This window comes from Callorhinus ursinus, unplaced genomic scaffold (genome assembly GCF_003265705.2).
Source record: "Callorhinus ursinus isolate GAN/ISIS: 27379988/994484 unplaced genomic scaffold, GSC_fseal_2.0 scaffold38, whole genome shotgun sequence".
Taxonomy (NCBI): domain Eukaryota; kingdom Metazoa; phylum Chordata; class Mammalia; order Carnivora; family Otariidae; genus Callorhinus; species Callorhinus ursinus.
In genome coordinates, this window is record NW_027397100.1 from 953,752 (window position 1) to 978,576 (window position 24,825).

Here is a 24,825-nt window from a genome sequence, read left to right on the forward strand (position 1 = left end):
ACGACTTGACAAAATCAGACTAGGAATAAATGCTGGACAGCAATACGACTCGGCAAAAGATCCCATCCAGTCTCTGCAGAGCGAGTGAAGTTTCGACATGAACGTGGGTGGAAATTTTTTGTTGACATTAATGAGTCAGACGAAAGTAAAACAAGGAAGATGTAGGTCAGAATGCCTTCATCGATGATGGGGGCAACTTGTTTGCTGCATTGGGTAATAGCGTTCAAAAGTGAAAGATTATTCCCTCAAGTTTTAGTGCCACTCGCCATGTCTCAGCTACAGACACCACAGACACACTCACAAGGTTAATTTGCATTATTAACATTTGATCCACCACATTCTTAAGGCTGGAACATCAAGGAAACAATAAGTCCAGCCCTGCCTTGAGGCGCTCCCCCATCCCTGTGCTGCCAAGTCACCCCCCATGGGCATGATGCCTTGTACGCAGAATCAGGATCTCCCGTGTCTCTCATAAGACACACTATAGGCAAGTAGCCTCAAGAGCACCCATGATAGTGAAATGTAGCAAAATAAGGAAGTGATGAGGTTTTAGTATTTATTACCGTTTGCTTTTAATATAATTTATTGAAATATTCAATAATTTAATATCTTTAAAAGGCTGTGTTTAACAACCAGTTGGCAAAAGTCCCGAAAACTTAACAATGGGCTCTCACAAGGTAGTAGGAGGGACCTCCCGCACACCACTGGGTACAAGGGAAGCATCTAGAACGGGGGGAGAGAAGATGAGAGGCCAGAGTCCTGTGGGCATGCAGCAGGCACAGATGACGAAGTGTTGTCCCACACCAGCTCCCTGGGTCTGCTTTAGCCCTTCATTTTCCTCAGCATCCAGCAACTCACTCTTGCCAGGCCCTTCCTCTGGTGACTTCTGGCCTGAGCTCCTTGCTCAGTCTCCATCTGACTCACCCGTCGGGGGCTGACCCTTAACAATGTCCCAAAGATGGGGACCTGGGTAACTGAGGGTGAGCAGAAACCGCCCCCTCAGGCCCTGACTAGCTGAATGGGACCAGCTGAAGACCCTCCTGCAGGAAGACAGGGGTTAAGCACACCCCCAGGTGCCTAATCATTCCCATTCTGCAGGTGTGGGAACTGAGGCTAGGGACAGCTGTTAGTCACAGGTTGTTGACAAGGTCAACAGCGGCCAGGAGACAGGCAACACCAACAGCTGGGCTTGTCGGCCTCCAAACCCACCTCCGTTCTGCAAAGCTCTCCTGCACCACCCTGGAAACAGCGCCTGGAGCTGGCTTCATGCACCGTGGCAGCTCTTGGATTTTATTCCCCACGATTCTGGAATTCTGTTTACTGTTCCCCTAATTAAAACTGGCATTCCCTAAAGAGATGGCCAGCTACCTGAGAGCAGGGCCCATGCTGAATACGCACTGTATTAGCAGCACTTAGAATTCTAGCTCATTGATATCGGAAGTGATCTTAAGAACTCCTTGGTCCAGGTCGCCCATTGTACATATGGGGAAAACTGAGGCCTATGGCCATACCGCCACGACACCAGAGGAGCAGGCCTGGAACTCAAGCATCTTCTCCACCAGTCTGAGTTGCTGGTGAATGACAAAAGCAGGCTTCCCCTCACCAGAAAGTCCCAGCCAGATGGGAAAAGAGAGCAGAGAATATAGTATCCTCATCTGGGTTTGGGAGTGATGCCAGAGAAGACTTCCTTCCAGGGCTGGTACCCGAGATGTTCTCTGAGAAAGCAACAGGCTCCATGAGATGTTGCCATTGTAAGTGCTGCAGGGACGTGCAGAGACAACGGGGAAACTGAGGCGAGAAGGCAGGTCCTCAGGGCACCTCAGAGCCTGAGATTCAAAATGAAGACTTCTGGGTTCTCAAACTTTCTGCTCTTTCACCCGGGCCCGAAAGACCTCTCCTGGAGCAGGGATGACTTACAGGACCTCCGAGACCTCGTGCTGCAGGGGCCAGGCAAGCAGGAAGCTGGAGACTGTCTGCTAAAGCCATGGTTCCAGCATCTTCCAGGCAGATGGACTCCTCAGGAGGTGGCAGAGACCTCGATGCGGGTGTACGGGACGCTGGTGGAGCTCTGCCTGTGGCCAAAACTCAGGGCGAACCTGTCAAGCAGAGAGTGAGCGGGGGAGGCGGGTCTCTGTGGCCTCTGATGTCAGGGACTCATATCTGAACTATAGGGACTGAAGTGATGACTGCCAGACCCTGGCAAAGCCCCCTAACTTTCTGTCTCCTCCTCAAGTCATGGCAGACTCAGCTTCCTTGCCCCACAGCCTGGCCCAGGCCCCACCATGCGACCCCAAGTCCCCAGGTCCAGCTTGACACTCCCCTTGGCTGCAATTACATCCTGCTTTACCCCAAAGCTGGCTTCTAACTGCCTTTCTGCCTCCTTAGCGCCTCTCCCAGAGGAGGGGTTCTGGAATATTCTCCCAAGAAAGCCAGGATGGCAGAGATTCCAGGTGGCTCCTAGTATCTGTATCCCCCCCTTAAGCCTAGTTACAGTACCCTTGATTTTTAGCTGGGCACATGGCTCCCCAGGTGAAAGCCCGTTTCTTAGCCTCCCCCGCCCCCCATGTAGGTATAGCCAGGTTCTGTCCAAAGGATGCGGGTGGGAATGACTTGTGCATCTTTCAGGCTGTGTCTACCCTCTCTCCCTCCCCTCTCGCAGGCCCCTGGTGGCTCACCCGCATAGGCCATGCGGGAAAAATAATTATCGAAGAGACGGCAGAGCAACTGGAGAGAAGGAGCGTGGGACCCTGGATGACCTCTCGAAGCACAGCTGCCACCCCAGCCCTGGTGCCCTACATCCGGACTATTCTGAGCAGCCAGATCTATTTCCTAACCAACAGGGTTGGGCCACTGAGGGGCCTGCAGAGGGGACAGCCAACACACTGGGGGTGCTCCACTGGCAGAGCCACCCTCTGGGGTCGAGTGGAGCAGGTTGAAGGCTTTTACACTGGACCAGTTCTGCGTCCCTTCAGGGGCTGTGTTGGGCTGGGGCTTGGCAGGCAGCTGCAGGAGGCGAGTTCCGACTCCCTCGTAGATGATTTATTTTTTTTTTTTAGTCCTTTAGGGCCTCCCAGGAATAGAACGGACGGTCAGGTGCTGATGATTCCCTTTACTACAAGAAGTAACCAGGGGCATTTGCCAAGGATATGTAGGATGGTAGTGTTTTTAGGGCCTTTCTGCTGCTCCTATTCCTCTCTTCTCTTATTTGAAAGGCGCAAGTCCCCATGATGCTAAGATTCTCCACTCCTCTCTATGATCTAAAGACCTCACCTGATCGAGCTCCTACCAGCTTGGCTGAGCTGATCGTCTACCCCTCCTGCCACCCTCCCTCCCTCTATTCCAGCCACACTGGCTTCCTTGTGCTTCCTTGCATATGCCGGATACACTCCCAACCTCAGGGCTTTTGCACCGGTTGTTCTCTTTACCTGGAATGCTCCTCTCCCTCGTCTTTACATGGCTGTCTCCTTCTCACGAACTTAAATTGCACCTCCTTAGAGAGGCCTCCTCTCTCTAACCACCCACAACTCCCTGCCCCTCGGTCCCCCGCTCTGCCAGTCAGGCCTTCTCAACACACTTCCTTCTGTTTCCTTTTCCTCCGATACGTATCACTAGCCAAAATGCTCTTGTTGCTGCATTTGTTGGCTTGTTTATTTTCTGTCCCCCTTCTCCTCCAGAATGGAAGCTCCGTGAGGACAAGGACCTTGCCCGTCTCACTCGGCCACGTTTCCTAAGGTCCAGACATGGCCTGGCATGTAGTAGGGACTTAATAAACACCTGCTGAATGAGTAGATTAAGCCCACAGTTCTGTGTGTGACTTTAAAAGGCCAGAGTTATACCATTTTCTCTAAGCTTCCATGACTCTAAGATTCTGCTGCTCTGACCTCATGTGATTCCATAACTGCATGGTTTTAAAATTCCCATGAGCTGGGCCTTAAAGTTAAATGAAACTCTGCTGTAGGAAGACACAAACAACTCCAGGAAAACAGCTCCTGTACAAAGACAAGAACAAAACCGATGGTGTCCAGGCACTAAGGGAATCAGGACAAGGAGAAAAACACTCTCTTGCAAAGAGAAAGTACGCAGGTAAATCCTGAACTCATTTGCTCAGGATTTGACGTGAGTCCTTCCTGAGGCCCAGCCTAGCCCTGTGTCCTCTTACCGTCTCTTCTGGAACTGCTGGTCTATCTCTGCCAAAGACTGGCCTTTTGTTTCAGGGACAAATGCATAGATGAAGCCCAGGCCGAGGACAGCCGTCAGCCCGTAGAGCAGGAAGGTCCAGGACAAGCCGATGGTGCCTGGGAACAGGAAGGCGGGAGCGTGGGCAGGGGCGCTGCAAATCAGTTCACTCAAAAGCACATTCTCCAGATGTTTGATGTGCAAAATTAAAACAACAAGCTGTCAGATAAGTGCCTTAAAGTGGGAGCTGGACTGGTTATCCCAGAGGCAGGCAAAGGGCCGGGGCCCGGACCCGCAAACACAGACACGGGCATCAGGTCGGTATGGGAAACCCCGCTCACCCACATCTAAAACACTCCCCAGAGGAGTGAGGTCATAATCTGAAAACATGAATGGAGAGGAAATGGCATTCACTTCCGCAGCAAAGTAGTTGCAGGACACAGCCTTGGCCAAGCCCAGCCCCCAAACAAAAAACATCCTCTGAAATTCTACAAACTGGTTATTGGGTGAATGAACTGAGCATCCAGGGAATGGAGTTTCAGCCCATGCAGCCTGTGTCTGACTTCCAGACCACTCCCCAGCCATTCTCACCTCTAGAGATCATGACCTCTGAGCATCCTCCCCTGACCAGCTGGGCCTCCACTTAATCCTCACACAAGGGGGGGGGGGGGGGGTGGGAGGGGTGGGGTGGGGGTGGGGCTGGAGACAGGCACAGTGCACATGTTCTTCTACCAGCCTTTCCCAGGGGCTGTGCCTTTGAGGAGGAAACACTTGGCTGCAGAAAATAGGAAAATAACTGAGCCCTAAGAACTGTGCCTTGGGGCTCACAGGGAAGGAGCCCCTCCCACCTTGGCTCCTTGGACCAGGAGCATCTCAGCAACTCAGAGACCCTTTCCGGTGTTCTGGGCCCAGATAATTCCCACTGCACCCCACCATGGCTCAAATGGGGTTCGAATGCCAGGTAGGAAGAGAGAGTGTCACCAAACTAGACATGAGAAAACCTTCCTGCCGGCAGGTGGGCACGAGCCTATTGGAGCCGGTTTAGAATAAAAAAGGTGGCCACTCAGGTACCGACTGGTCTCAGATACATTCTCACTAGTGTGGGTGTAGACCTGCTATCAGGCCTGGAGAATTTAACATTCTGCACAGAGTTTTATTTACAGAAGAGTTCTTCGGCTACAAGAAGGAAATTTTCAAAAACTCCCCTGCTTTAATGCGAGGGCCTTCGGGCTGCAATGAAGAAAATGGCTCCACACTCAGGCCTCCAGACTCCCCCATCCCCCCACCGGTAGTTTGTCCGCTCCCCTACCACACCAATCAGAGCCAGCTTCCAGATGGAGGCTCTTCCCCTCCTTCAGCCTCACCTCCTGGGCCCACTCATTGATGGAGCCTGGAATTACCAAGGGTAAAAGCCTCGAAGGTCATGTCTTCTCTTGTCTTTGTCTGCTGGCCTCTCCGCTCCCCTTTGCTGATACTAGCACCCCACTTTTCCTTCAAGGAACCATCCCCCCCACCTCTGTACACATGGTTGGGTGAAGCTGTCCCCCACCCGCCCTGACTTCAGGGGCTGGTATATGTCCCAGGCCTGGGCATCAGAATCTTACAGCCTTCCAGCCGGGGATGGGCAGGCAATCTTGCTGAGCCAAGAGCTCACCCCAGGCAGCTGTTCCTGGATCTAGAAGGAACTGGACTATGGCATTAGGTCAGAGAACTCACCGATGAGGTGGAGGAAGGAGAGGCTGACAAGGAGGTTGCTAGCCCAGTTGAAGCTGTTGCAGAAGGCGAAGGCTCTGCCTCGGATCGCCACGGGATAGATCTCGCTGAGGACAAGCCAGGTCACTAGGACAGAAAGCAGGGAGACGTCCCGGGCTGGGGCGGGGACTGGGGCCTGGCACCCATGGTCCAGCGGACAGCCCCCCAACGACGTGACTCAAGCAGAATCTCAGGCCCCTGACACCCAGTTCTCCCACTGCCTCCCCCACACTGCTGCAAGAACCCTTTCTCTTTAAGGTTTTATTTATTTATTTGACAGAGAGAGAGAGCACAAGCAGGGGGAGCGGCAGGCAGAGGCAGAGGGAGAAGCAGGCTCCCCGCCGAGCAGGGAGCCCAATGTGGGGCTCGAACCTGAGTCGAAGGCAGGCGCCTAACCGACTGAGCCACCCAGGTGCCCCAAGAACCCTTTTCGAGTAAACCCTTTGAGTGATCTATCCAGGGGCAAATTCAGGTTTTATGAGGCCAGAAGCTTAAATAATTTGGGGCCCTCTGTAAGAAAAAAACTACAAACAGAAAATTAGGCCCTCGGAAGGAGTGCCCGCAAGTAGGCAAGGAGCCCTAAAAGCGTAAGCTTCATTGGCTTTGCGGTCAGGCCCCCTCTAGTGTCCCTCTGAGACCCTGACTGGCAGGGTCCCCACCCCTTCCGCTGGGTGGGGTAGAGGCTGCTGAGTTTCCTGCCAGAGACCTCCCACCTACCTGGTCCAAATCCAAAGGAGAAGGCGCTCACAAAGACCATCATGCAGACCAGCGCGGTCCAGTGCTGCAGGGCGTGCTCGGGGGCAGAAGGGGGCGCAGGGGCGGCGGTGCCTAAGGCCGGCAGGGGAGGAGCTGTGCGGTTCCCAGCTTTGGGATGGGGCTTGATTTTCATAGAGGTTGGGGGGACTGGCTTCCCTTGGTTCTCACTGGTCACTGGCAGTGGAGGTGGACTTACGACGGCCCCTGGCAGGCTCGAGTCTCCAGGGAGGCCTGCCGGCCTGCTGGCGTTGGGCACGGCCAGGCAACTTGGGCTGGAGTCCATGGGCGCGGCGAAGCTGACGAGCCCGATGCCGCTGACCGACAGGGCCATGAGGGCACAGCCAGCCAGTAACAGGGCCCTGCGGCCTGCTCGGTCCACCAGCCCCAGGGCCGTCAGGGTGGACACCACCTTCACGGCGCCGAGTCCCACTGAGGCCAGCACAGCTGAGGAGCCCCCACGGAAGCCGACTGAGTGGAATATGGTAGAAGCATAGCACAGCACGTTGGGCTGCCCCGTTAGTTGCTGGAAAATCACCAGCCCTAGCCCCACCATGGTCCGGCCTCGCATGTTATCCCGGGCCCTAAAGAGGTCCAGCAGGGAGTATCTTGGCCTCCCCAGCTTGGTGGCCTCACCTCCCTGGAGAGGAATGAGGTCCCTGCGGGCTGCCGCCTCAGTGGTCCCAGCAGGGAGACAGAAGAGGCTGAGGGACTGCAGAAGAGCAGGTACCGCGGCCCAGCCGAACATATGCCGCCATCCCCCGGGGGCACCAGCTAATGCGTAGTTGAGTGCATAGGAGAGCAGGATGCCCAGGGTGATGCCGGCCTCATAGAGGGACACCAGCACTCCCCGCTGCCGGGGCTCCACCAGCTCTGACACATAAATACAGCAGGCCATGGAGGAGAGGGAGATGGCAAAGCCAGCCACCAAGCGGCCCAGGACAAGCCAGGCCAGGGAGCCAGCCAGGCTAAGGCTCAGGCTGCCTGCCAGAAGCACCACATTGCTGCCGAGGATGGCTTGTTTTCTGCCATACTGGTCGATGAGGACGCCCCCCACCAGGGAGGCAAGGAGAGCCCCCAGGAGCAGGCTGCCCACCAGGAGCTCCTGCTCCAAGCAGGAAAGCCCGAAGTCAAGCTGCAGGGGCAGCAGGGCACCTGATACGACTGCCAGTTCATAACCGAAGGTCAGGCCACCCAGCAAAGACACAGAGGCACACAGGGGCAGGAGCAGTTGGGGACGGCCTGGAAAACAAAAGTGACAAGAGCAGAGTTCAGGATGGTTCCTCGCCAGAGCATCCATCCATGAACTTCCCCTCCGTCTGTCAACCCCTCATCTATCCATCCAGCTACTCCACCTATTCACCTGTCCATTCATCCACCATCCTCTCACTTATTGATCTATCCATCTTTCATCCCTCCATCCATCCACTTCATTCATTCACCCACCCACTCCATCCATTCATTCACTCACCCATCTACTCATGCATGCTTTCATGCATCGATCCATTCATCCACCATCCAGCCATCCACTTCATTCTTCTTCCATCTCTCCTTCATCCCTCCCTCCATCCATCCATCCACTCCATCCACTGGTGCAGCCATCCATCTAACCCATGCATGCATTCATGCATCCAACCATCATTTGTCATCCATCTACCCATCCATTTACTCCATCTATTCACCCATCTATTTATTAATCAATCTATCCATCCATCCCTCCATCATCCCCTCCTCCGTCCAACCATTTGCTCCATCTACCACATATTCATCCATCCATTTGTCCATTATATACTCTTTAATTCACCATCCGTTTATTGGTGCATCTACCCACAAATACATCCATTCATCCACCAGTCTCTGATTCCATCCCTTACGTACCCATTCACACACTTACCCAACCATCCATGCATCCACCCCTCCAATCATTCAAAAACTTATTTATTCGGCATCTACAACATGCCAAACAGCGTTCTTGGAGCTGGCAATACAGTGGTGTTGTCAAGGACCTGATATTCTAGTAGAAAAAGGCAGACAATAAATAAATATATATATATAACTTCAGGTGGTGAAAGATGTCATTTAAAAAAGCCAGGAAAGTGGATTGAAAATAATGGAGGAGTTCTGTGTTAAATAGGGTAGTCGGTTAAGGCCTCTCAAAGAGGGAAGATTTGAGCAGAGATCTGAATTAAGCGAGGGTGAAAGCCATGTAAAATCTGGGAGAAGAACATTCTAGATGGAGGGAAGAGCAAAAACAGAGGCCCTGAGGCAAGACAGTTTTTGGTATGTTTGAACAACAACCATTAATATTAATAGCTAGTGCTTATATGACACTTATTAAGTGCCAGGCCCGGTTTTAAGAACTTTACACACACTTACTCATTTAATTCTTTTTTTTTTAAGATTTTATTTATCTGTCAGAGAGAGAGAGCGCGCAAGTAGGGGGAGTGGCAGGCAGAGGGAGAAGCAGGAGCGGGGAGCCTGATGCGGGACTTGATCCCAGGACCCTGGGATCATGACCTGAGCCAAAGGCAGACGCTTAACGACTAAGCCACCCAGGAGTCCCTACTCATTTCATTCTTACAACAACCCTATAACATAGTATTTTTAGCATCATCCTCCAAGACTCAGAGAAGTTAAGAAACTTGCTCATGGTCACACAGCAAGTGGGTGACGGATGCAGCAAGAGCGTTCAGGCTGTTAATCATTGTGTTTTCAGCAAGGAGGCCAGGATGGCTGGAGCCACCTCCACCTGAGGAGATGATGAGGCCGAAGTAGGCAGGGGCCAGGTCACATGGAACTCTTTAGGTCATGAAGAGACTAATGAATTTCATTCTCAGGGGATGGAGGCAAGACTTGGAAGGCTTGAGCTGGGCAGAGAGTAGTCACCAGCACATGTGGCTCCTGAGCACTTAAAATGGGGCTAATGTGATTAAGGGACTGAATGTTAAAATTGTATTTTAATTTTAATTAATTAAAATGTAAAACTAGCCACATGGGGCTAACAGCCCCCATACTGGCAGCACAGTTACAGGTTACTCTTAATTCTTAATTCACATACTTACACTTAGATATTTCTAGAAGCATCTAGATTAATCTAATAGTACCTATCTCACCCACACCCACCCTGGACCTGACAAGAACATTCATAATACTACAGTCAGACTCACTGAGTGTATCTCAACCAGGCACTGCTTTGAGCACTTTAAGTGCAATAACACATTTAATTTAATATAAGCTCATGTGGTGGGCTTTTGAATTATTTATGAATGAACAAACTGACCATCAGAGGTGAAGTGACTTGTCTAAGGTCAAAAGTAGTAAGTAGCTGAGCCTAGATTCAAAGCTGGGCCGTCTGGCGCCACAATCCGCACCCTTAACCACCCCATTACCAAACCTTGGCATATTATGATTTTGCACTGTTCTCTCCTACCTCTACCTCTCCCCATCTCTGTTAGGCGATTTTTGTGCAGAGGGAAGAGTTTCATTGGTGGAAGGCTCGGCACCCATTTCTGCTCACCCTTATCCCTCCCACCCTGCCCCCTGGGAAATCACCCCCTCCGGTTCCCTGGCTGGCCCTGTGCTTCTTGTTCATGACCATCCACGAGCACCCTAGGAAGATGATGGTACCCGGGTCCTATCCTGTCTTCACCTCCCTTTGCCCCATCTCCCTCAGTTCCTGGAGCTTGCTGCCAGAAAGGAAGTTTCCTCCAGGCCATGTGAGGCAATCAAGTGAAAACAGAATTTGTTTGCCATTTCCTCAGTTCCTCTGGAGCTGAAAGGGAACCCAGCCAAGGGGCTCAGAGGCCAAGTTGACTGTCCACAGGTCCCGCTGGAAAATGCATCGGGGCAGATTCGGGTCATAGTGGTTAAGAGCAGAAGAGCAAAAATAATGGTGAAATAAAATAGTAATAATAACAGGTGTCATTTATGGAGCAGCTCCCCTATGTAAAGACTTTAGTCTCTCAACTCATCTTCATAATAACCCCTAGTCGGTATAGCTGCAATTATCCCCATTTTAGAGATTAAGTTTCAGAGTGTTCTCACAGCTGGGAAGCAACCAGATCAGGACTCACTGATCCATCTGACTCCCAAACCCATATACTTAGGAGCTTTGTGGAACGGACTTCAAGCAAGAAGGACAATCAAAGATAGGTGGGGTGTGAGAGAGAGAGGGGTGCGGGGCCAGGGCTGGAGGGGAGATACAGACACCTTAGCTCTCAGGAAAACCCAGTCACAAAGCGGAGTGAACCAACAGTGCCCCAGGGAAGGATGAAGGGCAGCCCCCAAGGAGTCAGGGTCATTAGAAACACGAGGGAAGCACATTCCCTTCCTTAAGCTTTCCTGGCTCCTGTGGCCTCTGCTCTGTAAGTCCTAGCCCCTTCACATGCCATCCCAGGCCCTACCTGAGCCGGCGACCCTGGCCCAACTCCTCAGTCACTTCCCCTCCCCGACTCTGTCCTCACCTCCCCTCCTGCCTCCCCCAAGCCCTGCAAACACTTGTTCTCCGCACACACCCTCCATTTCCATGCCCCTCTGCCCTCCCCCCCTCCTCCTGCGCCGCCTGTGTCCCCACAGGCCCGCTCATCCTCCTCAGTCCCAGCTCATGGGCACCTCCCCGAAGGGCCTTGTGTTGTAGGTCTCTGTTCTTTGGCATCCCCCGCCCTCTGTTGGGGCGCTGCCCTTCCCTGTGTTGCCTCTCGGTCTCCTGGTTTGGATAAAAATGACCGCCGCCACCTCCACCCCCACTGCCTAGCTCCAGGGCCGTGTCCATGACCCAGATCTGACCAATCAGCAGGTTCCCAGGCCCTGGGCAGCAATGAAAGCCACGTGGCTGACCCTGGGCCAGCGTGTTGGCTCACTGAAGGCGCTAAGCTGGTAGTTTACCTGCCTGGAGCCGCTGGGGGCCATCATCCCCCTTGGGGGGGGGTCCCTGACAACACTGTCTGAGCCCCAGCTCCTGAATCCATGGACTTCCCAGTGACTAACGAATATCTTTTTTTCTTTTCTTTCTACTTGTTTTTCTTTTCTCTTCCCTCCCCTCTCCTCCCCTACCCACCCCTTCCCTCCTCTCCCCTCCTCTTCTCTTTTTTTTTGCTTAAGGTAATTCATGGGAGGCCCTGGCTAATTCCTGTACATCTTCCTCCACTTTCCAAGCCACACTTTTCACTTCCCACCAACTCTGCATTCCCCCTTCACTTGCTGACACCATCCCAAGTTTGTCGCTGTGTCTTCCTTATTAAACGGGGCAGGGCAGCACTGGGGACTCCCTGTCTGCACCTCCTGAGCCCCAGCCCTGTCCTGACACCCCAGAGGGGCTCAGTGAGGTTTCTGCCGAATGAACCCAGGACTGCGTTGGGGACGGACTAGGGAGGTGTCAGCAAGTGGCATTGCAGGGGCCGCGTCAGATACATTTGAACCTAGCAGAATGCTGCATGACAGCCCCAGGGGTCCTGTGAAAGCCTGAGTCATTCTGCTCAGAGCCCTCGGGGTTCCCACTTCAGTCTGAAAAGAGCCGAAGTCCTTACAGTGGCCTTCAAGGCTCTGCAGGATCTGCCTGCGCTCTCTCTCTCTCTCTCTCTCTCTCTGCTCTGCCATGCCAGCTTCCTTGCTGTTCTTCCTCATTCCTGTGTGACTCAACTCAAGGCCTTTTACCAGCTGTCACCTCTGCCAGAAGAGCCCTCCCCCTCCAGTCCTTCCCTCTTCCCCTCTGGTCTTGGCTCAAACATCACCTTCTCCTGAGGCCTTCCCTGGCCCTCTTCTTAAAAGTGCAACCTCCCCCATCACACCCAGCACTTCTAATGCCCTTGTTTTCCTCCAAGGTACCTCTCACCATCGGAAAGAACTGTATGTTTTACATATTTATTGTTCTCTCCAACCAGAATGTTGACCCCAAAAGGACAGGAATTGTTTGTTTGTCCTTAGCTGTCTCCCTGATGCTGAGGACAATTCCTGGCGCTCAGTAAATACTTGTTGAATAAACAGAAGATTGAATGAAGGGACTTTGGGGGCTGAGGGAATCCAGACAGGAAGGGTCTTGGCTCTTGAGGCAGAGGTCTCCTTGGAGAGGTCTAGGGCCTGGAAGGGGCCAAACTCCACAGGAAGTAGAGTAAATCCTGGCCCCCAGAGTAGGGCCCAGCCTAGGTTTGGGAACTGCTCCCCCTTTCTATTAAGTATCTGTCTAGGGGCGCCTGGGGGGCTCAGTCAGTTAAACGTCCGACTCCCGGGTTTCGGCTCAAGTCATGATCTCAGGGTTGTGAGATCGAGCCCCACAACAGGCTCTGTGCTGAGTGCGAAGCCTGCTTAAGATTCTCTCTCCCTCTCCCTCCATCCCTCGGCCTTCCCCGCACACCAGGCACACACACTCTCTCTCCCCCTTCTTCCCTCCCTCTCTAAATGAAACAAAACAAAATGATAGGTTATATGTGAAGCTGTCTCACACTGGAGAAAATCCCTTAGTCCTCTAAGCCCCTCACTGTGGAGAACAGAGCTTCCCAGGGAGAGAATTGGGGAGCAGGGGAAGGGGGAAAAAGTCAGGTTTCGGGTGGATGTATCACCAGCTGCAAGTCCCAGGGAGCCTCTTGTTAGTGACACCAGAACAGCATCTCCACCAGAGGTCACAATGCGTTGGGACCCTCCCCTGCCAGGGAGCTGCCGCAGCTCTCCCTCAAGTTCCAGGGAGAAGCCTGAGCGACACTGAACTATGCAACTATCCTCACCCAGAGGGCTGGTTTCCCAACGCCCCAACACGGCTAATATGGAGCACTCACCACAGCCAGGCGTACCTCCTCTCCTGGAAGCCCTAGCTGCTCCAGCTGACTCAATCCCTACAGCAAACCTATGACCCAGGCATGGCTGTCATTCCCATTTTACAGATGACGTAACTGAGGCACAGACAGGTGAAGACCTTGCCCAAGGTGAGAGTTGGCACGTGACAGAGCAGAGACTGGACTGACTCCAGAGTCCCAACACTGGGTGTGGTAAAAAAGAAAAGCTCACATGAAGGGACCATTTACCACGTGCAGGTGGTGAGCTGAGCCCTTTTCGTTCATTTTCTCACGGCCGCCTTGTGATAAGCGCCTTTGATGGGGGTCATTTCATAGATGAGGAAGCGGAGGGTCGGAGAAGTAGACTAGACGATGCACCTGGAAGTGGGAGGATGGTGGCTGGAATCCAGGTCTATACCCAGGGCCCAAGCCCGGGAAAGCAGCCTGGGATGGTGGGGAGGACAGAGCCCCCCTTCCCCTGCTTCCACCCAGCCCCACATCTGTCCTCCTGAGATGCTCGGTCAAGAGCTGTTGAATTAACTTAGGAGGCAGCAAAGGGATCGGAAAGGCAGGTGCAAGGGACCAGGGTCAAGGTGAGTGTCCTTGGGAGGACCTCTCTGGGTCTGTGTTTCCCTCAGGCTCCGGGGCAGTGTGCCTTGGGGGTTGAGAGCATGGACTCTGGAGTCAGACCTGGAGTTGGCGACCAGTCGTGCCATAACTGTGCATGAGAGGCAGGGTGGTACAGTCGTTGGGAATGCAGGCTGAAGCCAGAGTGCTGGGGTTCTAGCCCAGCTCTTCTACTCCATAGCTGTGTGTCCTTAGGCAGCTCATTAACCTCTCTGAGCTTCCCCATCTACAAATGCGGATAATAGTAATATCCCTACCTTATAGCCACTGTTAGCTATTATGATTCTCCACAGCATAATCCAGAGGGAGTTTTAAAACACAATTCAGGTCACGTCCCACCCCAGCTTAAACCTCTTCTCCAGCTTTATTTGGAATAAAACCTAAACTTCTCGCCATGGCCTACAAAGTTCTACACAGTCTAGCCCCTGCCTAACTCTCTGACCTCCCTCCCCATCTTTTCCCCTTGCCCACTGTGCTCTAGCCACACTGGCCTGACACCAACCCACTGGTGCCTCATGGCCTTTGCACATGGTATCCCTGCCCGCCTGCTTGTAGCTCTTTTTCCAGGTCTTAGCACACCCACTCCTTCTGAGTGATATCTCGGCTGCAGTGCCTCCTACCCTGGGAGGCCTTCAGTACCTACCTATCTAAAGAAGCCACTTCCCTCAGCAGTTCACACCACCTCATTTTTTTGTGTGTTCCATAGCATCTTATCGTCCTCGGAGATTATTTTATTCATTTACTCCGTTCCAGCTTCTCTACTGGAATGTCAGCTCCATGGAAGAGAGGATTGTTGTCTGCTTTGCTCACGGCTGAGTCCCCAGCCCCTGCCACACAGTAGAGGGATGAATGACTGAATGACTGAGTGAGGCTCTGGATCCAGAGAGAGAAATGGAAATCCCAGTTCCCTGTAGCAACAAAGCAATTCCCTATTCTCCTCCCACCCCCACCTCTCCCAGTTCTGGATTCTAATCTCCGGCCTCCTCTCATGGAATACCTCCAAAGCGAAGGTTTTGTCTCTGTTGTTCATGGCAGCCTCCTGAGGCCTCCTGAACAGAAGTGTTCAGCAAAGGGATTCACCAAGTTGCTCCTTTCGGAGCCTCCATTTCTTTATCTGCCGACTAGGAGGAGTTTCCCCTGCGCGGGGAGGTGTAAGGCTTGAAGCGGTCAGGACAGGGCCTGCCCGGAGTTCGCGCTATCAAGTAAAAAGCACTAGCGGCTCACTTTTTTCTGGGCAGAAAGAAGCAGGGAAGGAAGTGCGCTCGCGTCCCCTCCCAGCTCCCAGCAGAGCCTGCTGTCCCCACCCGACTGGGTCGTATGGGGGCGCGGGGCGCGCGCGGCTGGGGTCTCAGGGGCGCCCCCGCGGGCAGCGCCCGATCTCCACTCACCCATGGCGAGCACGACTCCCGTGGAGGCTGGGGGCGCTCGGGCCGGCGCGCATCCCCCGCCGGAGCCCCAGCCTCGGCCGCCCGACAAACTTTCCGGCCCGCCTCCCGCCTCCGTCCCTCCTCCCAGCCCGCCTGCCCGCAGCGCCGGCAGCCACGTCGTCCAGCCCCGGCCCCCCTGTGCCTGGAGGCGGGACCGAGGGGCTCCAGGGACCGCCCGGGGCCTGGATGCCGGTCCCCACCCACTCTCCTCCTGTTGGCCCCCACCCCCCGCCCACTGTCATCCCTGTTGTGGGGGACCCCCACACGCTGCCCTCTCCTGTGCTCCCCACGGGAAGGAGCACCCTCAATCACTGCAGTCCACACTACTAGACTGGCCTCTCCAGCCTGTGTGTACACACACACACACACACACACACACACACACACACACACACACTCATGCATCTACACTGACCTACCGGGACGCTCATATACCCGGTTCAGCCACCCAGACCCTCGCCCCTGGATTACTGTCCATTCATTGGACAACCTGGGTTGGGACACCTCCCAAGTACCCACGGGCACTGGGCTAGGCTTAGGTGATGGGCTGGAAGAACAAGACAGATTCTTTGTTGTTCTTGTGGAGTTTGCATCCTAGTGGGGGAAGCAGAGAAACATATGACTGAAGGAGCCAGAGACACACCGGCAGGGGTGAAGGCTGGGCAGAGAAGAAAACCAGGGTGCTGGGGTGTGCAGGCACAGGTGGTTGCTGCAGCTGTGTGTCTGGAAAGGCTGCTTGCTCTCCGGAGGGATAACTGAGCTCAGGCCTGAGGTTCCAGGCAAAGGGAAGAGCAAAGGCAAAGGCCATGTGGCACAGTGGTGAAAGGAGCTTACGGAGTGTAAGGAACAATGGAAGCAAAGCCACAGTGTCTGGAGCACAGGGTTTGGCAGGGAGACTGGAGGAAGGGGTTGGCAAGGCTTTGGGAGGCCAGGGTAGGGAATGTGGATCTTATTCCCACGGACACAAGAAATAATTGGAGAGTTCTAGTAGGTTATAGGGAGCAAGGGCAGAAATAGGGGGACCCAAGGGGAGGAGGCTGTGTGGAGGTGAGAGAGAGGTTGACGAAGGGGATAACAGTGGGGGTGGAGGAAAGTAGGTCCGATGGCAGATAGACTCAAGAAAGACTTACCCACTGGGAGAGGAGCGGCTTGGGGCACAGCTCCGTTCTGGCTGTGTGACAGTTAAGTTCTCATTAGGCATCTGTGTGGACATAGGTGGGCAATTCCATATATGAGTTCTAGAAAGGAACCGGGCTGGGGACACCCCACTAATTCTCCTTCTTGGGCACAAATGCACGTATAAGCTCAGCACTCACATGGCCACAGGCTTGTCCAGCCTCTCACGGCATGTTCGCACGGACGCACTGGTTCAGGGGCATTGTCAGCCGTGCTCTCACCCAGCGGGGATCGTGTGCCACAGGCACACACAGCCCTCTCGGCAAAGAAGAAGCACTGACAAGAACTTCTGAGCCAGGCGACCCTTGTACAGTTCTGACAACAACACACCCAGATCCCCAGTTGGGCAGTTTGAAAACGGGGCTCCAAAATTCTTTGTTCCCTACTTTGAAATCTAAGTGGGCTTGTGACGGCTTCGACCCGTAGGGGGCACAGAGTTGGCACTGCGTGACTTCGGAAGCTGGGGCACTGGGACACTGGCACCGGAAGCACTGAGCCACTAAGAAGTCCAACTACCCGGATGCTGCCATGCTGTGAAGAGGCCCAAGGTACAGAGAGGCCACGTGTGGACACGCCAGTGGGTGGTCCTCGCCTTGAAGTCGTCCAGCACTGTTTCCAGAACACGCCTTCAGATGACTGCAGCTCCTAGCCGTCAAATCTTTCCAGCTGAGGCTCCGGACACGGGAGCAGAGACAAGGCTTCCCTTCTGTTTCCAGTCTGGATTCCTGACCCACAAATTCCAGGAGTATAGTAAACGGATGCTTTTCAGGTGCAAAGTTCTGGAGTGAATTGTTAGGCACCAATAATAATAGGAACGATAGACTAAACTATTAAGTGATAATTATACACTTTAAGTACTTTGCATGTATTATCTCACTGTTAACCCTCACAACTGCTTAATGAAATAGTAACTATGGCCATTTGCTCCCATTTCATGGATGAGGAAACTGAGACAAAGGGAAAGTTGCTTGCACAGTAAGTAAGATCTGTAGCGCTCAAAGGCACACACCAGTACGTAGCTGAGCAGGGAGTCAAGCCCACTTAGGAGGAAATCAGGCTCTTCTCCATCACACTCTATTGCCTTTCCAGGATGGAGAAGAGCCCAAGGAGGCCTCGTGGCCGTTGTCACATGACAATTCCTCCTTCATCTGTGAGTACCTAGAATTGTCACCTGGCTGTCAGTGAGCCCTCTTGCTCAACTATAGACCCCAACACTTAAAGCCAGAAATAGACAAGACCCCTTCACTCATGCTGTAACTGAAACCCATTGTCCTTATTTCTTATGGCACTTTCCTGCGTTGATGAAGATGTTTTGCAATGATCGGAACATTCCATTCGCCAGGTCAGAAAAGCCCGGATAGCCAAGGAATGCCTAGAAGACCACATCCCCTTCTCTGCCTGGGACCATGTGCTGAACACATACCGACCCCCACTCAGGATCACATGCTCCCTGCCAGGTGTCTTGCGGTAGCCCCCTGAACCTCTCCTTATAAAACCCTAGGTGTCTACCTTGTGGGAGGAAAGGTCAGTTGTTAAGGTTTGAGCCTACCACCTCCCCCGCTGCCTGCACCCCAAATAAATTTCTCCCTTTCTCTTTCCCAAACCCTCACCTCTTGAGTTATTGGCTTCTCTTGCGATGAGTTAATCTGCATTTGTTTGACAATAGTGTTGGCAGACGCAGGCAGGAGCTATGCTTCCCATCTGTCCAGCCCCTACAGGATCCTCGGGTTGGAACAGCGGACCGGGGCAATGCTCACCCCTTGGTCTCCTGAGTTAGTGGCTATGATAGATTGGTGACATAGGGGCCTAGTACAGCAAGGCCTGGACTGTTCCATTCCAGTGAGATAACCTATAGAATTTATATGATAGAAAGGGCACAAAGTCCCTAGATGTTCTTTGATCTCTGTGGCTCACATTAAAGTCATGAGGATGTGTGTAGGCTTGCTGCCGGGCTCTGTCTCTCCTAGAGAATGGAGAATCCCTCTTCATTTGTTGGCGCAAGTGAGAAAGGAAATGATCTAATGGGTCCTTTCAGTAAGCATCTTCAAAAATGGCTTCCCGTGAAGGTGGGCAGGGCCGACTAGCTCCATTTCTAATACAGCAAAAGTGATGGATGTCATCTCAGAGTTTAGGTTGTAAAAGATGGTGATTTCCATCTTGCTCACCCTCTTCTGATCTGTCACTCACCCTCTCTGATGAAGCCACCTGCCACATTGTGAGCTCCCCAATGGAGAGGTCCAAATGGCAAGAACTGAGGGTGGCCTCCAGGAACAGCCAGTGAGGAACTAAATCCTGCCACTACTTAAATGGTCATACAAACCAACAAAAAAGGGAAGTCTGTGATAATGCCAAAAAGGGACATCAGAACTCATCAAAGTTGGGTTTTCTCTCCTCTGAGAAGTCAGGGAGGGCCTCCCTGAGGAAGTGACATTTGAGCTGAGCACACAAAGATGCCTGGATGGGTTTAGGCAACAAAGGGAGGGCAGAGCACTTCTGTTATGGGAAACAGCAGGTGCAAAGGCCCTATCACAAGAGGGAGCCTGGTAAGAATGAGAGACTGTGAGAAGGCAAATGTGTTTGAAGATCAGAGAGCAAATGCGAGCTTGACAGGAGATGAGCCTAGAAGAGGGACAGAAGGGTCCCACGCAGGACCTCGTGGGTCTTTAATCCTAAGCACAATGGGGAGCCATTGAAAAGTTTTAAACTAGGTTTTCCTACAGCAGAAGCCAGAACCAGTCTGACCACAGCGAGCCTGGGACTTGTAAATATGTTTGCACAGTGGATTTTCCAAAGGAGGGGTTCAGACAGATTTGGTAACCATGGAGATGGCTATGTGGCCACTAACAATTATGATAATGAAGCCACAAACCTGGGAAGCTGGGCATTGTAAATAGAATTGGTTCTGGGTGAGCTCTGAGTGGTCTGGGCTGATGAAAGGTGCTGGAAACCACATTGTGTCCACACAAAGGGTCTGATTCCTGAAAAGGTGGCTTGCCCTGTGTGTGAATGGAATGCAGGGGCTGCAGAGCTGAGGGTTGGTGTCATAGCAACCCTTGGACGAAAGGGCCTTTCTTCAGTGTTTCAAACAGGGTCCCCGATGAGGGAAGGAAAACAAGCATACGAAGAGTGTCTGCCATCCCCCAGACACCCTCATGAGCAACATCTTAATATTTAGTCTTAATAAGCAATTATCACAGTAAAACTAATCATCCTCATTTTGAGGATGATGAATCTGAACCTTAAAGAAATGATGCTTGTTGCTGCATCACACAGTGCATCAGGTACTTGTGGATGCCTCCCCAGTGGCTATGCCTAGCTCCCTTCCTCCTTGCTTCTAGAGCAGGTCTCTGTCTGTACAGGTCAAAAATGCCAGATCCTCACTTTTCCAGCTTCCTCGGCAGCTAACGCAAAGACACGTGGGCCAGGAGGAGGCCTGGTGGGAGAGGGGGGACTTCCAGCAAGGGGTTTTTTCCCAAATAAAGAGAGGTGTATAGGATGTAGCCCCTCTCTTCTTTGGCCAGATGTTTTTGTGTCCCCATATCATGTGTGGAACTTTGGTGGCCGTCTTGTGACCATAAGATGACAAGCGTAGGGACCAAAGCTGAGGCTGGTGAAGGGCATGAATACAGACATGAAGGTAGAAAGATGGAAAGACCCTGGGTCCTTAAAATCATAAAGTGACTGAAGGACACCTGGGACCCCTTACCTCTTAAAATTTTGTTCTGTTGGATAATAAATGAACTTATTGTTTATCCTAAATAAGCCATTTAGTTGACAAATCTGCTACTTGCAGCTTAAAATATCAAAACTTTTGGCAGTCTACAATTGTCCTATTATAATTCCTTCCCTACTTCCTTTTAGTAATATTTTCCCAAATTTGTAGCTGAGTTCACGGCTGCCCTGCTAGAGAATAGGTTTTCCAGCTTCCTTTTTAGCTTCATGTGCCATGTTACTGAGTTCTGACCAATAGGTTGTGAGTGGAAGTGATGTGTGGTACTTTGGATCAAGTTCTTAGCTGCCTGTCCCCACCCTGATCCCTCTTCTAGCCAGTTGGAGCAGGGGAGCAACAGGAATAGACTCAGAGAAGGTAGCAACCAGTTGAGGATGCCAGATCTATACTTTTACATAAGAAAGAAAGATCTCTCATAATTAAGCTATTTTTAGGTCTATTTTTAGGACTATTTTTAGGTCACTTTGTTATAGCAGCTTATCCTGTACCCTAACTAACACAATCACCAAACACCCAGCCATTCAGTGGTGGTACAAGTCAGGGTTCTTGCTGTAAGCCACACAAACCACCTTGCGCCTGTGTCTGAGCACTGGTAGCCAAGACATGGGGTAACGGAGGGTCTTCTACAGTGCAATGTGGCTCTGGTGTAGCCCTGGGGCACCGCACTATGGGGAGTGGTTGGATGCTGGGAGTCTACTTATAGTAGATATTGTATTAAGCCCTCCATAAATAATAATAGCTTTCATCTACGGAATGCTTGTCATGTGCCTGGCATAGTTCTATGTGTTTTACCCCTAGTTACTCCTTTAATCCTCACAAAACCTCCGGGATGGATATTATTTACAATCTTATTTTGTAGATGAGAAAGGAAAGCTTTCCCTCGCTCTTCCCCAAACATGCCAAGCACACTCCCCCCTCCTCCCCAGGGCCTTTGCACTTGCTATTCCTTCTGCCTGGAATGCTCATCTTCCAGGCATCCATTCACAAGGCTCAAACGTCACCTGTTCATAGAAGACTTTTCTTTTCAGAGAAGCCTTTTTAACCACCTTATTTAACATTGGACCACTACCTATACCCCGCCGCCACTCTTATCACCCACAGGGTGACCATATAATTTACCATCCAAACTAGAACGCTTTTAAGAGTAAAAAGGGGATACCATTAGTTAAACTATTTCCGGAAGGAGCCAAAGAAGGGAGGCGGGGCCCCCAAGGCGGACCAAGAGACTCCGAGAGCTTCAGGAGAGAGCCCAGGAGGGCGATGCGTTTCTGACCGAGAGTTGCCGAGGGCTTACGGAAATAGCCGAAGATGTGGGAGGCGGGGCCACTTCCCCAGGCGGAAGTGTCGGCCTTGGAGTGGTGGAAGAGGTCCGAAGACTTACGGAGCGAGCCGAGCATCGCCGGCAGGTTCCGGAGAGAGCCGACGGGCTCCCAGCGACCGCGCCGAGGCTCTGCCATGGCGGCCGCTAGTGCTGCTCCTGCGGCCGACAAGAACGAGGAGCTGGCGCCGGAGGCCGAGGCGCTGGTCGCGGCCCGGGAGCGGAGCAGCCGCTTCTTGAGCGGCCTGGAGCTGGTGAAGCAGGGCGCCGAGGCGCGCGTGTTCCGCGGCCGCTTCCAGGGCCGCGCGGCCGTGGTGAAGCACCGCTTCCCCAAGGGCTACCGGCACCCGGCGCTGGAGGCGCGGCTCGGCCGGCGGCGGACGGTGCAGGAGGCCCGGGCGCTGCTCCGCTGCCGCCGCGCAGGTGAGGCGGCCCGGCCCGGGGGCCTAGGGGGCCCGGGCGAGGCGAGCGAGGGTCTCCCCTGAGCGCCGCGCCCCGTTTTGCCTCAGTCTCTCCCTTTGTACCCTCTGCGCGAACTTCTGCTGAGAGATGTCATCCTTTCATCTTTCCTTCTTAAGGAGCTGCGTTTCCTAGCAGCGACGAGCATTGTCCTGGAGCCATTGCTGGTTCATTCAGTTCCTGGCTCTTCCACTATTGCTCGACGGGGGGGGCATGCTATTTAACTGCCCCGAGCCTCGGTTTTCCCATTTGTACCGTCTCAGTGTTCGATCATTATCTCTTCATTACTTTTAAGAAGCAGATGTAATTACAGATACTTGGCGTGGAGCCAGGCTCTCTGCGTTCAATTACCGACACCACTGCTTCATATGCTGGCTTTCAAGAAATTATTTAACCTCGCCCTCAGTTTCCTCACCGGTAAAGGGAAGTCACAGTATGTTTGGATGTATGGCTGGTGCATAGCACTCAGTACATTTTAGATTTCATTAAATCGTTTATTACTTTTTCATTAAAACACCATTGTACGCTACCACGGTATGCCTTGGCCTCAGATGAGAAACTGAGGCTCAGAGAGGGGAAGCAACTGCCCAAGGTTACACAGCTTCGTGAGTGACCCAGCCAGGTTCTCAGCCCATAACCTCTGACTCAGAAACGCTGGCTTTGGACTTTTACACGTCCTTTCTTTTATTAATACTCTTTAGGCACCTGCTTTACGCCAGAACATTGTTAGGTAGTGGGAGGGCTGAAAGAAATTTCAGTAGGGAACAGACATATCTCTGCCCTTACGTGGATTTAATGGTTATTTGTGTGTTCTTGTTTTCTATTTTCACCCTCTCTAGGATATAAGTTCCATTAAGGAGGGATCATAGTTGCTTTGTTTCCTGCTGTATCCTCACTGATAAGTCACTGCTAGAAAAGTGTGCTGGGCCTGATTGTCATTCAGTGAATCTTTGAATGCAGTGAATTCTCTGAATTCTTGGAGGGATCATTCTCACGTTCTAGAATCAGAAACAGGCTTAGAGAATTGATGTGATTTTTTGGGTTATACAACTAATAAGGAAGGAAGCCAGGATTTGAACCCATCCTTTCTGATGGCAAAGGTGAAGCTCTCAGCCAACACTCTGTTTGGCCTGTTTGTGTCCTTTTTTTTTTTAAAGATTTTATTTATTTATTTGACAGAGAGAGACACAGCGAGAGAGGGAACACAAGCAGGGGGCGTGGGAGAGGGAGAAGCAGGCTTCCCGCTGAGCAGGGAGCCTGATGCGGGGCTCGGTCCCAGGACCCTGGGATCATGACCTGAGCCGAAGGCAGACTTAACGACTGCGCTACCCAGGTGCCCTGTTTGTGTCCTTTTGAGGTAGAACATACTTTGACTATGCTTACCCTTCTGGCTCTTTGTTTTGTTTTGTTTTATGGAATAAGTATGACAAATGAAATCCAGTCATAAAGAGTGGAAAGGAGGAGCATGCTTTGGCACTACTAAACTTAGCTGTGGGGTGGCTTAAGGCACAGTCCTGCAGGGCATGAGCAGGGGACACTTCCAGATGAGTTAAGTTGTACTATTCTGCAACATTCCTAAATCTTTTTTCCTGAAATGAGCAGATATGCACTGTAAAAGTCTGGCTCAATCTTTGAAAATTAAACTTAACATTAAGAAAGAATCTAATCCAATAACCATTTCTGTCTTGATTGCAGGGATATCTGCCCCCGTTGTCTTTTTCGTAGACTATGTTTCCAACTGTTTATACATGGAAGAAATTGAAGGCTCAGTGACTGTCCGAGATTATATCCAGTCCACCATGGAGACTGAAGAAACTCCCCAAAGTCTCCTTGGCTTAGCCAGGACAGTTGGGCAGGTTTTGGCTCAAATGCACGATGAAGACCTCATTCATGGTGATCTCACCACTTCAAACATGCTCCTGAAACCCCCCGTGGAACAGCTGAACATCGTGCTCATCGACTTTGGACTCAGTTTCATTTCAGCACTTCCGGAAGATAAGGGAGTCGATCTCTATGTGCTAGAGAAAGCCTTCCTCAGTACCCATCCCAATACTGAGACTGTGTTTGAAGCCATACTGAAGAGCTACTCCACCTTCTCCAAAAAGTCCGGGCCAGTGCTCAAAAAATTAGATGAAGTGCGCCTGAGAGGAAGAAAGAGGTCCATGGTAGGGTAGAAGAGTCTGTTGGACAAGTACAGACATTTAGGCCATTTATGTGAAAGTGAATTTGAAGGAGTGCTCCAAGTATGAGATTAGACCTAAATAAAGGTGTTGAGATGTTTTTAAGCACTGTGATCATGCTTGTTAAGTTTCATTATCATCTGCAGTTGACTGTTCTCGACAGCTTACTGTGTACAGAAGACATGCTCTAGGCAGAACTGGGTATCTGAAAGAAATCTAGGACGGGCTTTCTCTGGCTGTGCCATGTGTATGTTGGGTACGTGGGCATGGCATTGCAGAACATTGAACCACGTAGTGACAACGTTTGCTTTTCAGTCCTTCGGGTGAGAAGAGGACAGAGTCGCAGTTGGTGACAGATATCTCGATCAACCAGCCAATCCCGCATTTTTTTTTGTTGTTGTGTACATGGCATAGTCCTCCGGAAACCAGTGTGGTGGGATGCAGCCAGCGTTTTAAAAATGAG

The 24,825-nt window shown here is 52.0% G+C and overlaps 2 protein-coding genes across 3 annotated transcripts; one reads left to right on the forward strand and one right to left on the reverse strand.

The window, feature by feature from the left end:
- Positions 1-548: 548 nt before the first annotated feature.
- On the reverse strand, positions 549-15,579 carry SLC2A10 (solute carrier family 2 member 10). Of its 2 annotated transcripts, none has more exons than XM_025875447.2 (5): positions 15,461-15,579; positions 6,646-7,923; positions 5,893-6,015; positions 4,160-4,295; positions 549-2,096 (listed from the first exon to the last, which is right to left on the reverse strand). In XM_025875447.2, the coding sequence occupies exons 1-5, from the start codon at positions 15,462-15,464 to the stop codon at positions 2,018-2,020; spliced, it is 1,620 nt and encodes a 539-aa protein (XP_025731232.2). In that variant the 5' UTR covers positions 15,465-15,579; the 3' UTR covers positions 549-2,017. The 2 variants fall into 2 exon arrangements, with proteins under 2 accessions (XP_025731232.2, XP_073736421.1); XM_073880320.1 differs by having other exon boundaries at positions 549-3,989.
- A 6,195-nt stretch (positions 15,580-21,774) lies between these two features.
- On the forward strand, positions 21,775-24,467 carry TP53RK (TP53 regulating kinase). Its single transcript, XM_025875670.2, has 2 exons — positions 21,775-22,146; positions 23,878-24,467. The coding sequence occupies exons 1-2, from the start codon at positions 21,861-21,863 to the stop codon at positions 24,354-24,356; spliced, it is 765 nt and encodes a 254-aa protein (XP_025731455.1). The 5' UTR covers positions 21,775-21,860; the 3' UTR covers positions 24,357-24,467.
- The last annotated feature ends 358 nt before the right edge of the window (positions 24,468-24,825 follow it).